The sequence below is a fragment of the Pterocles gutturalis genome, unplaced genomic scaffold (assembly GCF_000699245.1).
Source record: "Pterocles gutturalis isolate BGI_N339 unplaced genomic scaffold, ASM69924v1 scaffold11214, whole genome shotgun sequence".
NCBI classification, from domain to species: Eukaryota; Metazoa; Chordata; class Aves; order Pterocliformes; family Pteroclidae; genus Pterocles; species Pterocles gutturalis.
The window spans coordinates 100,263-115,463 of NW_010128375.1; the positions used below are offsets into that span (position 1 = coordinate 100,263).

At 39.6% G+C, this 15,201-nt stretch overlaps 1 protein-coding gene across 1 annotated transcript in view; it reads right to left on the reverse strand.

The window, feature by feature from the left end:
- The window catches only part of LOC104466243 (latent-transforming growth factor beta-binding protein 1-like), a gene marked incomplete at its 3' end in the record, with an annotated part of 108,524 nt that extends 100,124 nt beyond the window's left edge, over positions 1-8,400 (reverse strand). The window contains exon 1 of the mRNA XM_010079603.1: positions 8,141-8,400. Within this exon, the coding sequence (XP_010077905.1) occupies positions 8,141-8,400 (260 nt within the window). The remainder of the gene's footprint in view (positions 1-8,140) is intronic.
- Between the last annotated feature and the right edge of the window lie 6,801 nt (positions 8,401-15,201).

A 15,201-nucleotide genomic window follows, 5' to 3' on the forward strand; every position in this document is an offset into this window, starting at 1 on the left:
AAATCACCAAATACTTACAAAAACACAATCAAACCAAATCCCACCTTCCCAGAGGACCGGGCTTGTAATAACTGCCATAACTCGGAAGCACTAGAAAACCAGTTAACTGATGCTAGAGGTTCAACTAAAGATGGAAAGGACAAAGGTGTCATTTCTAAAATGTTGGGAACGTGCCTAGAAGCTGTCCGTCAGGAAAGCAGACTATTTACCCATGAGATGCAAGACTTAAAGGAAGAAATTGAGGGGTGCAAACCTACCAAGCTGCTGTTATCAATTAAAATACAACAGCTACAAAAATTACTTAAGGAATCTGAATTAAAAGAACAAAAGCTGTGAGAACATGTCGAAATTATGCTAATGCAATCTCCAAAACTCCTCAACTTAGTCAAGCTGGAAAATTGATTGTCTCTCCCACAGACTGAGATGGCAACATCTGGGGTGATCTGAATATGACTCTGATCCAACTATGATTAAGCCACTAATAAAAGGAGCCCCTGCCACACTCAAACCTTTTCTCATTGCAAAATGAGATGAAATCGAGAAGCACATAAATCACAATGCATTAGGAAACTGGCCACAGGTCATTAGAAACGTTGGTGAGGAAGAACTGGAACAACAGGAGACACCTACCTGGGCAATGCTAATGCACAAAACCTTGAATCATGCCTGAGAAATGGGATGGAATGGAATGGAATCTCCAGCGAAATGAAAAATACAAGTCATGCTGTCAGAAAAAAATCGGGCATTCTCATCAAAACAGTGCCCAGGAACAGATATCCCCGATTGACAATGAAAGTGCCAGGAGTGGAGAAGTGAACTATGGAAACCAGCACCAGCACTAGGAATTCCCAGAGCTGCACTTCAGAGACAGCCTATCGCCATGATTCTGAGTCTGATTCAAGCATTTCAGAAACTCTAGATACTCCAATTCCTCCAATGCCAGCTCCTAGAGAGAGAGAGCCCTTTCCCTTCACAATCACAGCATAGGATACAAAGCCAAAAAAGTAATAGTGCCTGGAGGGCTACTGTGACCATCAGGCTGGTAAGTGAAAGCTTATCAATGGATAAATGGAAATGGTCCTTACATTGTCATTCCAGCTGGTCTTTGACAATGGTTAACAAGATATTTAATTGATACTGGAGCACAGATTTCCATAAGTACACAAGAGGACAGCAACAAGCTAGGCATACGACCTGGACAGCAAAAGGTTAAAATTACTGGAGTTACGGGAACTAGTACTGTGTGCCAAACTGCAAAAGTTAATTTATGGCTCCCTGGCAAAAAGTGTATGACATCCCTTTGCTTTGCAGCTAAAGATCACTATGAAAATCTCTTAGGTTTTGATGCTTTGAACGGCCGGACCTGGCGTCTGCTGGACGGTAGTTTGTGGTCTTTCAGTTCAAATGCCAACCCTAACCCTAAGAAAAATCGATCAACTACCACAGTACGTGTACTCCGTGCGGCTCCAGTACTTTCTGAATCAAAAATCACAAGTGTCCAATATCTGATTTCTGCTGCAGCTCAAGCTGGAATTTCGGAAGGAATAGCAAACTTGTAAAAGCAGCACGTTATTTCCAAAACCCACTCCCCATACAATTCACCAGTTTGGCCAGTCAAAAAAACGGACAGGAGATGGTGTTTAACCAGTGATTATCAGTGCTTAACTGCCAGCACAGCTCCACTAAAGGCTGCAGTCCCCAATAGTGCAACTTTAACAGACACACTACAAGCAGCTGTACAGCCATGGATAGCAATGCTAGATGGGAAAGATATGTTCTGTACGGTCCCCTTACAGAAGGAAGATAAAGAAAAATTCATTTTTACTTGGGAAGGTATACAATATACCTTTAACAGACTCCAACAGGGTTATAAACTTTCACCCACAATTGCCCACGCTGCACTTGCTGAATTTTTACAAGAGATAAAACTAAATCAATACAGAGATGATATTCTAACTGGAGGAAATTCCCCTGAAAACGTGGAAGCAGCAGCAGCAGTGTGGCAAATCACTACATAAAGCAGGAACTGAGACTCCACCTGAAAAATGCCAGGGACCAAGCCAAGTGAAATTTTTGGGCACCTGGGGGATTGCTGGAAGGTCAGCAATCCCACCGGACACTTTAGACGAAACAGAACAATCACAAATGGCCCAATCTAGAAAAACACTGCAACAATTAATGGAAACTTTCCAAACCGGCCCTAATGGACTAGCAGCCTTACTGTTCAGCTGAACTGCATTTAAACAATCAGAACAGAAATATTCTGACTGGGAAAAAGTACTTTTATCCTTAGTCTGAGCAGTTAAACAAGTTGAACCATTAGGGGGTAACCCATCCAGAAGAACACTGCTGAGACTTGTTATCGTTTTCCCTTTCCAGGAGTGATACCAAGAATGATGCCAACACACCTCCCCTGGAGATCAGGTTAACGGTCAAAGGATTGCTTATCCTTCTTGCAGGAATAATCATTGCCAGCACAAACCAAATCCAGGTCACACAACAAGCCTGACCCACAGGGTGGAAGCCCTCACTTCTTTTATTTATCCTAATTAATATGGTAACTATAGTACATTCTGCATCGTACATATTTCTCAACTGTGGGTACAATGTACTGTGGCAACAATTTTAAGAAAATTGAAGAAAAAAACCTTACGCACTGAGATTTGAAAGATAATCTGGGATAATGCAGCCAAATTTGAAAAGTAATCCCAATCCTAGTGATGTCTAGTTGATTTTACCTGTGACCCCACCAACAGTAAAGCCACAGGTTTTGTTTCAGCAATATGCAATGCTTTGGTATACACCACAGACCCAATCACTGCAATAGGGTTAAATCACAACGGAACCACGCTCCATCCCACAGAGCATGGGCCCATCAAAAGGAGGAAAAGCAGCAAAGAATTGATGTAAATGCATGCACTGAGCAAGAACAACAAGGTTTTATTTGCAAAAGTAATGCTCTCAAAACTCAAGATGTCTCTTTAGACACAGAACAAGACGTGCGCCACCCAAACAAAACTCCTGTAATTGTAACTGTGTGAGATATTTCATCCACGACAACCATTTACACTCATGTCTTAAATTCAATCACACACACACAAAAAAAAAAAATCTCTCAAGATACTGGTGAACAGTAACACCCAAACTTCAACGTAAGAAGACATGACTAATAAACCTCCCTGGTAGTGGTTAGATTAGCAACTGATTACACGTTGTGTAAAATAATAGTTTTGGACTCCCAGGAGGAATTTATCAAAGGACAAGGGTACATGTCATATGTAACATTTATGGAGCTTAGGTAAAGTGGAAACTGCTTCTCAGTAGGAAAAAGTCTGCTTCTTAGTGAAGCATTCAGACTCGAGCACTGAAGAAGAAAATAACTTCACTGGAGATGAAGTATGTCTCTCTTGGGGTTCCTCAATCATGAGCAGAACAGGCTCTTCACAGATGAGAAATCAATGAGGCATTTGTAATTAATCAGACAGGTCCAATCCTGGAAATACTTCTCCCTTTGTCTAAGGCCAACCCACATCACTCTCTGAATGAAGATTCTTAAAGCATCTAGTTATCTGCTACACTAGCAAAATGCTAAGATTAATTAAATGCCCTGAGGAGGGGTTCTTTCTGTCTTTGTTATCTATTTAACAAGGTAAAGAATTAATTCTTAGTGTAGACTGGAAGTGTTAAGACAATACCAAAAGTTATGCTAATGCCCAGGACAGAAAAATCAGCTAATAGTTGCAGCTAATTTCATTTTTAAAGGGCTGAAGATCAAATATTAAGCAAGATTTCTGATACAAAGACCAAAGGCAGACAGATTGCAAACATAGTAAGCCTTTTCTCCAAGTTCAACATACATGAAACAGAGGAAGACGTCCCTGCTCCAGCGATCATTACAACACTAAACAAAAACACCTACAGACGAAATACTGTTCAACCATATTTCTATATCTGAGATCAGTAGTAAACCCTATCTCAATTTGGTTTTCTTCCTTTGGAAGTTAAAAGTAGAGATGTAGCTTCACAATACACAAAAAATTGTTGCAGAGTTGTTTTGGTAACACAAACATTCACTAATAGAGCTCTCATCTTTTCTTAGACAATCACCTGGTCAGTCATCACATTAAAGAATTTTAGAACCACATGTTCTAAAAAATAAATTACATACAGTCAAAGACACAAAAAAGAATTAGTATGCAGGACAAGAAACAGCTAAAGAGCAGTCTCTTACACTTTGCAGTAAACCTCAGACAAAAGTTTATACACCACAGTCAATCTTTACAGACTATTTTACATACATAGATAAATCTATAACTTACAATTAGAGATTATATGAAGAATATATTCGATTTTCAGTTACAACTGTCCTACATAGCTGATTTCAGTAGGGTCACAACAGCATGTGCAATTCTTCTCTTGGTCAGTTGCCTGGCTGGTTGGTTTGTGTTTTGGTTTGGTTTTTTTTCCCCAATCTCAATTCACACTAATCTCACACGTCTTTACTCAATTAGTAAAAATTGAGGCACTATTGGAAATTACATCCTTGAACAGAAGGAAAAAACAGTTTTAAGTCACAAGCTGATAGGTGATATGCCTGCCTGTAATGGCATGGGACTAGACCCAGTGATCCAGGAATACAGGCTTGGAGGGGACCTCTTCGGAAACATTTCTAGGTGCAGACAACACACCAGTAAGCCCAAATCTGTCACCTAAAGTCTGTGCATCCACCTGTCCTTTGATGAGCTTTGCTTTGCCCAACACAAAGGTAAACATTCAAGTTTCATCAACAACTGCCTCCAAAAGAGGCTGAAGGCGCAACGCTGTTACACTTCAGTGTATTACTAAGCTCCGGCCTGTTGATGCTCCACTCTTTCTGGTGACCATTTCCAAAAATGTACTGGAAAGTTCCGTTTAGAAAAAAAAAATATATTTTTTGCCCCCACAGCCAGTAAATGCAGAAAATCACGCTGTTGGAGCTATACTGCTGCCAACATGTGAGAAAATGAGATGTGAAAGGGACACCCAGAGTTACTGGAGAGCTATCACAGGACCACTAACCACATCTGTTACTGAGATCAAGATTCCCAACAGGTTCCAATAAGAAGCAGATTTTTGTTTCTGAGACAGCACTTGGTTTCAATTACAACCACCTCATCTTCTGTTAACATTCTTCTGAGATGAGACCTTGTACCTGATAGCATCCATCTTCAGCCCAGGGCTATGATGGACTTTGCTAGCGCTAAGTGCCTGTGTTCCAAATCGAGCATATTCCAGGAAATTAATCTCTCTGCAGGTTTCCTTCTGTTCAGCACCATATTCTTCAAAAAAAGATCTCTGGGAAGAAAGAAATTAATTTCCTGCTTCCCTAAATATCATTACCACCATGATACTAAGAAAACATGCAATAACACATCTCGATAACTGAAGTTGTAAAAGTTGCATTCATATACAAAACAGAAAAAAAATGACAGAGGATGGCAAAACAGAAGCACTGTAGAGAAAAGCATCCTCTAGAAGCTTATTTTGGTGTTCCAGGTTGGGTTCTGCCCAACTTTCACCAGACCTTGACAGCTCTGCATAGCAGCAGTGTCCAGATCAGCATACCGACTGCAGTGACAATGGACGATTCCACTCCTGCCATAGCCTACCGTATGTTTCTAAGGGTGGGAACAGAAAACAAGCCATTCCAAAAATATCTGGGCAGCCTCACACAACGTACGAGATCACAAGACACTCATTCAAAGATGAACTGAAGCAGGAACTAGCACATTTGCTCTGCACCAATAGTAGAGACCTGACCTCAGAAGGATCTTTCAGCCCTGCAAGTTGTCCTAACAGTCTACATAAGAACTACTGCTCGCACTCATTTCAACAGTTGTATCTAAGCATTCACCATCTTCTGCTACACAACTGCATTGGTCTGTGAAACAGCCCTTTTCCTCTCCCTCTCCTGCTCCTATGTCTGTCTCCTGACAAGGTGGTAGGATGGCTTTCTCATGACTCCAAAGCCTCCATTTTCCATTTTCCCACTCTGTTATTAAGCTGGCTGAAGTAGATTTATCTTCATGTGATCTCAAAGAATCACAGAATCACAGAATGTTAGAGATTGGAAGGGACCTCGAAAGATCATCTAGTCCAATCCCCCTGCCGGAGCAGGACACCTAGATCAGATCACACAGGAACGCATCCAAGCGGGCTTTGAATGTCTCCAGAGAAGGAGACTCCACACCCTCTCTGGGCAGCCTGTTCCAGTGCTCTGTCACCCTCACCGTGAAGAAGTTTTTCCTCATATTCAAGTGGAACCTCCTAACAGTTCTATCTACCTGAGAAGGTCCCTTTACATCTAGGAGAAAATCCTTAGGTTGAGAAGGGTCCCATGAACAACAAAGCCCACCTGGGTTAACACACTGCTTATGGAAGCATGCAGAGGCACTTGGGATAGCAGTTAGGAGGTGACTCTTTTTGTTGGTCTGAAGTTGCTTTCTGGGATGATGCCTCATGCAAGCAAGAGCAGAAATTTTGGTGGAACAATTTCGTAGCACAGAAGAATACCAGCTTATCATCTTCTCTTTTCATACAAGAGGAACCCTTTACCCCTGGACTCTGCTTTTCCAGCAATAATGGAAAATAAATCTCCTCCAGAGGCATCCACAAGCCTTCTAACCACAGTTTCAAAGCACTTGGAGGACAGATTTTTTTTTTTTCCACGCAAGAACAAACTGCATTTTTTTTTCTTTCCCCTTTTATTTTTTTTTTTTAAGTATATTTTACTATCAAGTTTGGACAATTGGTCTTTCTCACAACAGAAAGAATAATTCCTTGAGAATGCTTCTCTGTGGAAGAAGGGAGGATGAAAGAGAAAGACTCACAGTACACTGCACAGGAATCAGTACTGATAAGACAGGAATTGTCTGGCCTCTCTGTACTGATTTAGTATACTGCACTTTGTGGGGCTAAGCAGAGAAACTAGGTCTGGATGGGTGGGAGCAGAAAAAAGCTGGCGGATTTTACTGGTAGTTTCCCCTTTGTCACTTCAATAACCCTTGTTTCACTGATAGGAATGAAACTGGGCTCAGAGTTCTATAAAATATTGAAATTGGGTAGCAATTTCTCTGTCCTGTAAGACTGTGGATGTATCTGTTCCTAAGTCCACTCTGCCTCACCTTCTACCTTTCTCAAGGAACATACTGGCTTAGGGTTTAGAAGTCCAAGGGAACTCAGATAAATTACTCTTCCTAAGGGAAAAGACAGTTTATTTCCCACTCCTTGCTGTGGAGTCTAGAGGCAAGACAGACTGCATCCCACCCACAGCTAACCAAAAGCAACACCTGTCATGGGACAGAAACACTTCTTGTCACTGACTTCACCTGAAACTGGAAGGAGTAGTTGCTGCAGACACCTGAAACTGTCCATATTTAACTTGATTGCCACCCTCCTGTGCACCTCTCTCCCCCCATGTCAAACGCATTCCTGAAAGTCAGACACATTAATGAAAACAACTTTATAATCAGAGAAATTTCAGACTTAGTTGGAGCATTTAACCTAATGAAAGTAATTTCAAAGTCTGGCTAAGTCACCAGCCACTGAAGAGGCAGAGAAAAAAAAATTCTCCAACAAGAGAGTGTTTTCTTGCTACTTGTGGCAGGCAGATACAATCCCGAACCTCAAATGCAAGCAAGCAGAAGTATTCATTGTAGTAAAATCATACTCACTTATTTTAAAAGAGAAATACTATGCAAATGGAAGAAAGAAACCAGAATGCAACAGAACCACCAAATCTTACTTTCTTCATTTATGTGAAGTGTTGAAATTCCATGACAGGCTCTGTTCTAGGCTACATGCAAAGAGTAACTACTGTAAATGAAGAACAACTCTTCTGAAATTAGTAGAATATTGTCAATCTAAGAAAAATAAAGTTGACTGATATTAAGGGACACTCTGTTCAGCTGAGGCAATCTGGCTCATAAGTCATAAACAGAAGCTTAAAAATCCTCTGAAGTCTGACAGTTAAAATAAAAAGTTATTTAAAAAAAAAAAACCTGCCTAAGTTTCCAAGTGTGATTATTTGAAAACACTTCAAGGCACAATGTTTTATCAATCTAACATTCCGGACCTCTTTGAAAGCAAAGAAAACACTTACTGTGGTTGCATCTGCTGAGGTAACCCAACAGGAGGCTTCTGCTTGATGGTGAATGCCATCTGGGTCATTGGGCCAACCTTCGGCGGGACCTGCGCCTTCTGAGAGAAGGTCTGCTGGGCAGCCTGCTGGGGTATGGGCCACGGGGGAACAACGGGGCTCCGGCCTCCAGTGGAAGATGATGTGTCTTGCATGACTGTATCCTCACAGGAATTACCCTTTGTTCCTGGTTTACACACACAAAGCTGAGGTCGCAGGCACATCCCTCCATTTTGGCATGGTGGTACACAGTTAGCTAAGAAAAGACATTTTAAAAAGTACCCGTGAAATAGAGCACGAAGGAAAATGCAAACCCTCCCCACAATAAAAAAAAGGACACTAATTGCCAATGTTAACTGGAGTAGGAGAGAGCACCATTGCTAAGCTCCACAAGTTGGTACAGCTTTTACTGCTTCCCTGTATAAGACACACACAACATTTGAACAACTTCGAAAGTTAAATCAAGAAATACAGCATTACTCCAAATCTTCCTGTTAACAGCCTTTTATACTCTCCTTCCCTGCATGCTCCTTCCCCATACCTTAACAACCAGTCTGCACCCAGGGAAACAATATCATGCAGATTAAAGAGTTTCACTGCTGTTCCAGGCTTGGATTCGTTCTGTTACTATTTAAAAACACAGATCTTCCACAGGTACCCAGGAGGAATCCTTACAGTCATGCTATAGAGGACCAAAACGATGCAGAGGGGCATGAAATGATTCAACCCTTCCCCCTCTAAAGCACAAATGAAATCCCCTCCAAAATCACCACCATAACAACATAAAAAGGAGATGCATCAACTGCTGCTACAAAGACATAGCTACACCTGGAGGCTGCATTCTTTGAAGAAACAGACAGGTGCTTGTGCTTACCCTGAACGAGCTTCTATACACTCTTTGTACCACCAGTGAAAAGGGACCAGATTCTTCAAAGGACAAGTCACTTTCAGACAGGATTAAAAACTCTGTGTTGCTCTATCCACTGACTATAGAGGTAGTGGAATAATCAGCCTAGACTCAGCAGCCAGCTCGTACACCCAGCTAACACAGCATCAATTCCATTCTGAATGAGCAAGAAACTCTGAGAAGCAGCAAATCCCACCAAAAAAAAAAGAAAAAAAAAAAAAAAGAAAAAAAAGTTGCTGATCATATGTATACATAACACCACAAAGGTACACCTAATGTGAGGGTGTTTAAACTTACAATGCTATTGTATTTAGAGAATGTTAAAATAACACAAAGATGGCTAAACAAATTAATTCTCTTACCCAGACGATACAATTTAGCAGTAAAATACAATTCTAACTAAAATAGCTATCAAAATAATTTCTTCATAAATCCCATTAGGGATAGCATACAACAAAGCATTTACAAGAAGAATCCCTGCTGAGCTACTTTGCTCCTTCAAACTAAGAATACTTTTAATATTGTTAAAGATCTTTTAACATAGACAAAATTATCTGTCAGACCACAAAGTTTGGTTTCACTAAAACACATAGGATCATCTCTTGAACCATAACATGCGATTCTGCACCATATTCAGTTACATCCAACCACAAAAGTTTTTTTTTTTTTTTTTAAAAGTCCCTCCAAAGCCCTGGTCTGAAGAAATTGGAGTACTTGGCACTTCAAGTTTTAATTCATACATCTATAGATAAAAATAAATGCACAAATATACAAACGAAACAACTATTAGGACAGGACTGTGTTAATTTGGAGGACTAATCTGTCAATTGATAATACATCTGGTACAGATGTATCACGTACATCACCCGGACACACCACCAGAACTGCCCTGCAACTTCAACTTGAGCTTTGCATGGGCTTCTTCTCACACATACCTTCCCCCTTCCACGTGTTGTTCAGCAACACATCTCCTTTTCAATGTTACTTAGCTGAGCTAGCTTAATTGTATATTTTGCATCTCCCTGGCAACAAAAAATTCATCATTTGCTTACTTATCTTTGTTTATTTTTGAGACTATATTTTGTCTTTGACTGCTGGAAGACTGAAGACCATTTACAACAAGCATATGTTGCGCTATACAAGCCAACTCCTTCTTGCGCCTTGCTTTAAAAGACCTATATTTTGCTACGAACAGTAAAAATTCACTTATGTGCACGTCCGAAACTAATTATATCTTTGGATAATAGATTAAGAAGCCTTAAATTCTAATTGAGTAAAGTTTCATTGGCTTTGGAGAGACTCTAAGATGAGAACGGTGACCCCATCATCCGGGTCATCCACAGAAAATGTGCAAAGATCACAGTGAAATACTTTGGACACAGCTGGGAGTATTTCAGAAAAATATCACATAAAACTTTCTGAAAAAAAAAATCAGATTTTCAAAAGTTCCACCTTTACAACATTAAAAAAAAAAAATTCGCACTGAACGTATTTCTGGAGATTTATGGACATGCATCTATATTAACCTTCAGGCTTCTCAACCAGTTATTTAAAAAACGAAAATCAAAGCACAAAAGTAAGCTAACAAGCCCACCCCAAAAGTCAATACAACAAAATATCCACTCTGCTAGAACACTGATCATTGTGCATCTAACTCTCAAAAGTGAACCAATTTATACACGCACAAAAGACAACCCTGAGAAAACCGCAACTCTTTTTTTTCACCTAGTTAAGAACCAAAGCTGTGCTTCAGAAGCCCAAGAAAACTTCAGTTTCCACTTATCAAAGCGAACATAATAAAGTGGCAAAGAATTTAAAACTATGAAGCTGAAAATAGAACCTGTTTTGAAATGATCTCATCTTTCTTTACCCAAACAGACTTGAAGATTCTTACTTCACTGACAGCAGTGCAAACCCTGAAAGTTTCTCAGCTTTACATGTACACAAAGCATACGAAGCTCTGCAGGACCAACTGCAGTACTCTAGCTGGCTTTATAACAAAAGAAGTGTCAGCAGATCCAGTTATAAAAGACCCAGTTTGTCTTAAATCACGTGAACAGTGACAACTGAGGATTCAGTTTTTAACAACAGGTCTTCACAGCAATGCATCCTTTGATTGAAGTTCTTCATTAATGTTGTGTAACGGAAAAATCACAAAATAGGATACCAGATTGTATTTTCAGGAAAGAATTAAAATGAATATTTTGACATAATACAGCAGTTTAGTTTTAAAAATGTTCAAGACAGCTGCAGTGTGCCAAATGTATGACCTAATTATTTCGTTTGGAGACAACAATAATGGCACATCGAAGTGAAAATACCATTATTTTCCATAAAGATAAGCTTCCAAAAAGCAGAAAACGGAAGTATTAAGTTGAAAACTGAAAAGCAGGCCAACATACTCCTGTTAAAGGCAATAGGCTTGGTCCTACTCAATTCAAGGAGGTCACGACAGGAAATTCAAAGAGGCGCTTGGCAAAAATACCAAAAACAAGACCAGGCTCAGTGGATCAGATCAAAGATCCAGGTAGTCCCGTCTCCTCTCTCCATGACTCAAGCGGATGCCTAAGGACAGGCGTAAGGCCAGGGTGAGAAGCAATGAAGTTCGTAGCACTACAGCCTTCAAGAATTAGAGGCTCAGCAACTTCCTGAGCAAGAGTGCTGGTTTTGTTTTTCATAACCCTCAGCAGATTTTTCTGTCAGGAGTTCACTGATCTGCTTTTTGAACCTGTTAGTTTCAGCATCCCAAACCTGCTGTGCCAAGGATGTTGGCCATGTTGGAAGGCCAGGCACAGGCAACAGAACCAACCTCCTCCTGCTTTCCAGAAGCGTGACGAAGAAACACAGGGTTCTTTTGGGTTGCTTGGTGTGTTTGAAGACCACGCAATCTGTATCTACTAAAAATAAAGCCATAGTGCGGCATTTGCTTTGGAAGTCCCTAAATCACAAAAAGCTGAAAGCATTTTCTGTGACTGTAACCCAACACGCTCACCCTTTTAATGCTCCTTTCCCTAACTAGTGCTCGTCACTGTCGCAGACAGAACACTGAGTTAGAGAGACGCTTATCAGGACGCATATGGCTGTAGTTATAACATGCTTTCAGAAGAGAAAGTATAAAATAAAACATGACCATTAGGCTTAAACACACCCCTTCCGACACAACTGTATGTGGGTTTGGGACTGATCTATACACAAACACTTTTCAGTCCATGCGTTCATGTTATTTTGGTTAAAGAGTAAACAAATATTTGCAGAAGCAAGACCTAAAATGTAAGGTCTATAACTTTCAAAATAGGTAAATATTGTAAAGCTTCTACATATACGCAATGCATTTCTGTTTTCATACATACTAAATTAAGCACAATTTATTATATTAAATCCGTAAGCATAAAATATTACAATATATTGAAGTTCAGAAAAAAATTGTTTTTTCAGATCTTTTGAAAGAATCAAAATACAGGTCTAACTAACTCTACTTATCATGAAAAAACTTTGATATTAAATTGCTGATAAATCTTGAATTAAGATCATTAAGATCTCATTCCCATGCTAATCACTTGGATTTTACCTTGATTCACAATTACCTTCTTCAGACAGTAACACCTCATTAACAAGTTTATTTCCTGGTGTCTCTAGGTCATGTGGAGAATTGAAATCCACAAAAAGGTACTTTTCAGTGAGAAACTCACAATAAACAATTTAAATGTCCCAAAAGTTCCTAACCTTTCAGCCTCAGCTCCACCTTTAAGCATCTCATCTATCAAGCAACTGCTGTTGGTTAGTACTTAAATGACCACATAAATTTTTCAAAGTCATTCTTGAACTTCCAATACTTTTATACAACGATTACATGACAACAAAGTGTTGCAAGTTTTGTGTTATTTCTGGTAAACCCATCCATTAGATTCTTCCCTTCTGCTTCCACATTCAATTGAATGTACTTTTTTTTTTTTCCTCTCAACCACACATAGTCAAGCATCAGTTCCAGCAGAACGCACTGACTTCTAACAAATTCCATCCCTGCACACGTTGGCACAGTGCGTAAATCCCGTCAGGTAGAATACATGCTTGAGGACAAATAATAGAAAATAGAGCAATCGCAAGGAGGATTAGAAGTGTGGGACTTTTTCAGATTCCAGCACAAAATGGTCGAGAAATGACGCTGCATCAAGTTTACAGAAATGGGAAACACCTGACACAGTGACATGACTACATCTGTGCTAGAGCAGAAATTTCAAGTTCCTTTACATGCAACACAGGAACACTGTCTTTCTGATTTCATTAATTCAAGATTGCTATTCCTCAAGCACACAGGACAACCAGACCAAAGCTCACCTTGGTTGAGTGTGCATCCGTAACAAAAGGCTGTGACACAAAGGCACCCTTAACTCCTGCTGTGTGGAAAGACAGCGTAACGACTCCCCACCGATTCCAAAAGAAAAGCAGTGAAGCACTTTCTCTGGAGAGCAACAAGCTGTGGGTTCTGAAAGGAAAGAGGTATATTCCACTTTCCCTCAGAAAAACCTGAGCATGGTGCCGACATCCTGAAGAACAGCAAAGTTTATAATTTCCTCTTCTCTGAATTGCCTTATTGATTAGCTCACCTCTTTTTTTTTTTACCCTTTTATTCTGGATACCATTTTGAGTCTTAAGTCATTGTAAGCGTTACAATGGAGACTAGAAACTGAGAAGCTAACTGAAGGAACACTTGGTGCTCACCATCTAATGCTTTTATGGGGATGCAGTTCTCCATCCCAGTATCTCTCTCCAAACAGCGTTCGCAAGTTGAATTTTACCAGAAATACATCCAACAATTCTACCCCGTTATTAAGGATGGGGGACAGAGGAATTTGTGACCAAGGATGAGACAACCATGTCATAAGACCATTCCATTAAAAAAAGTTAAAATTACTAAAATAATCAGAAGAAATGTCATTAACTGCAGAAAACCTGTATGACCTTTACACTACTAATGGAGGAAGCATTAGGACCACCTGTGTCTTCCTACACAGGAACTTTGTTTTTATCACAATTGTATGGTCTTAAGGAATTCTTTCCATAAATATACTTCAAATAAAAGCTGTTGGAATTCTGCACTGGTCCACTCCAAAACATCTGATGCATTCCCACACTGGGATGGATGGCTATGCAAACACAACCTCCAAGAAAGGAGGGAAACAAAAAACCAATGCTTTTGGCATACATATTTCTTTTAAAACAAACAAACAAAAATCAGTTTCTCTCCTAAACTAACAACAACCTAACATACCACAGAAATAATACTTTGAAGATACATGGAAAATAATCTCAAAATGCTAAGAGCTTAACTTCAAAAGCCTAACTTCAGCAAAAGGACACATTATTTTATCAGTCAGAAGAATATAACATGCTGTTTCATAGTCTGCATTTTCATTACCGTCGTGGTTACTGGAGTTTATACAGTATAAACACTTAAAGTAGACTGTACCATCTGGGAGATATTTTAAAGTATTTAATTATATGAGATCATAATTATCCATATTCTGACAGTACAAGAACTTCACATGCTATAGATCCTTCTATCATTTCAGAATAAAAAAAAACCCCATCACTGCAGACTGGACTAAGCCAAGGAAACCATCAGATTCACGTTACACACTGTCCTTGCTTGCTGTAGTGGTTAAGACTCCAGTTTGCAGTCCTTTTAGTTCTCCTAACCTTTCTCATTACAGTGCTTTTTCATTTTGTTACAAAATACCCTGTAAGAAATACTCAGGAAACCGAACAAACGAAGAGAAACTCAATCAAGAGACAACCGAAAAATTTTAACTGGATGCAGGATTCAGACAACTGAAGTGTTACAGAAAACAAAAACCAGAGAGAAGACAATTAATCATAATAGAGTAATTAAAATGCTAAGAACAATAAAGTTTTTCCTAAATCCAACCAACTCTCAGTAAGAGTTTACCCTCTAGTTGAGCTTCTCCGAAAACGTAGGCCTAAACTGCCATCTAGAGATTTAAAAAAACTGATTTGAATTATGAAAAAACAAACTTTGCCCTAGGACACAAAACAATCCCTCTTTATCAGGAAGCAGCTCTCCAAAACTCCAGGCTTACGCAGGGATTACTATCTGCAT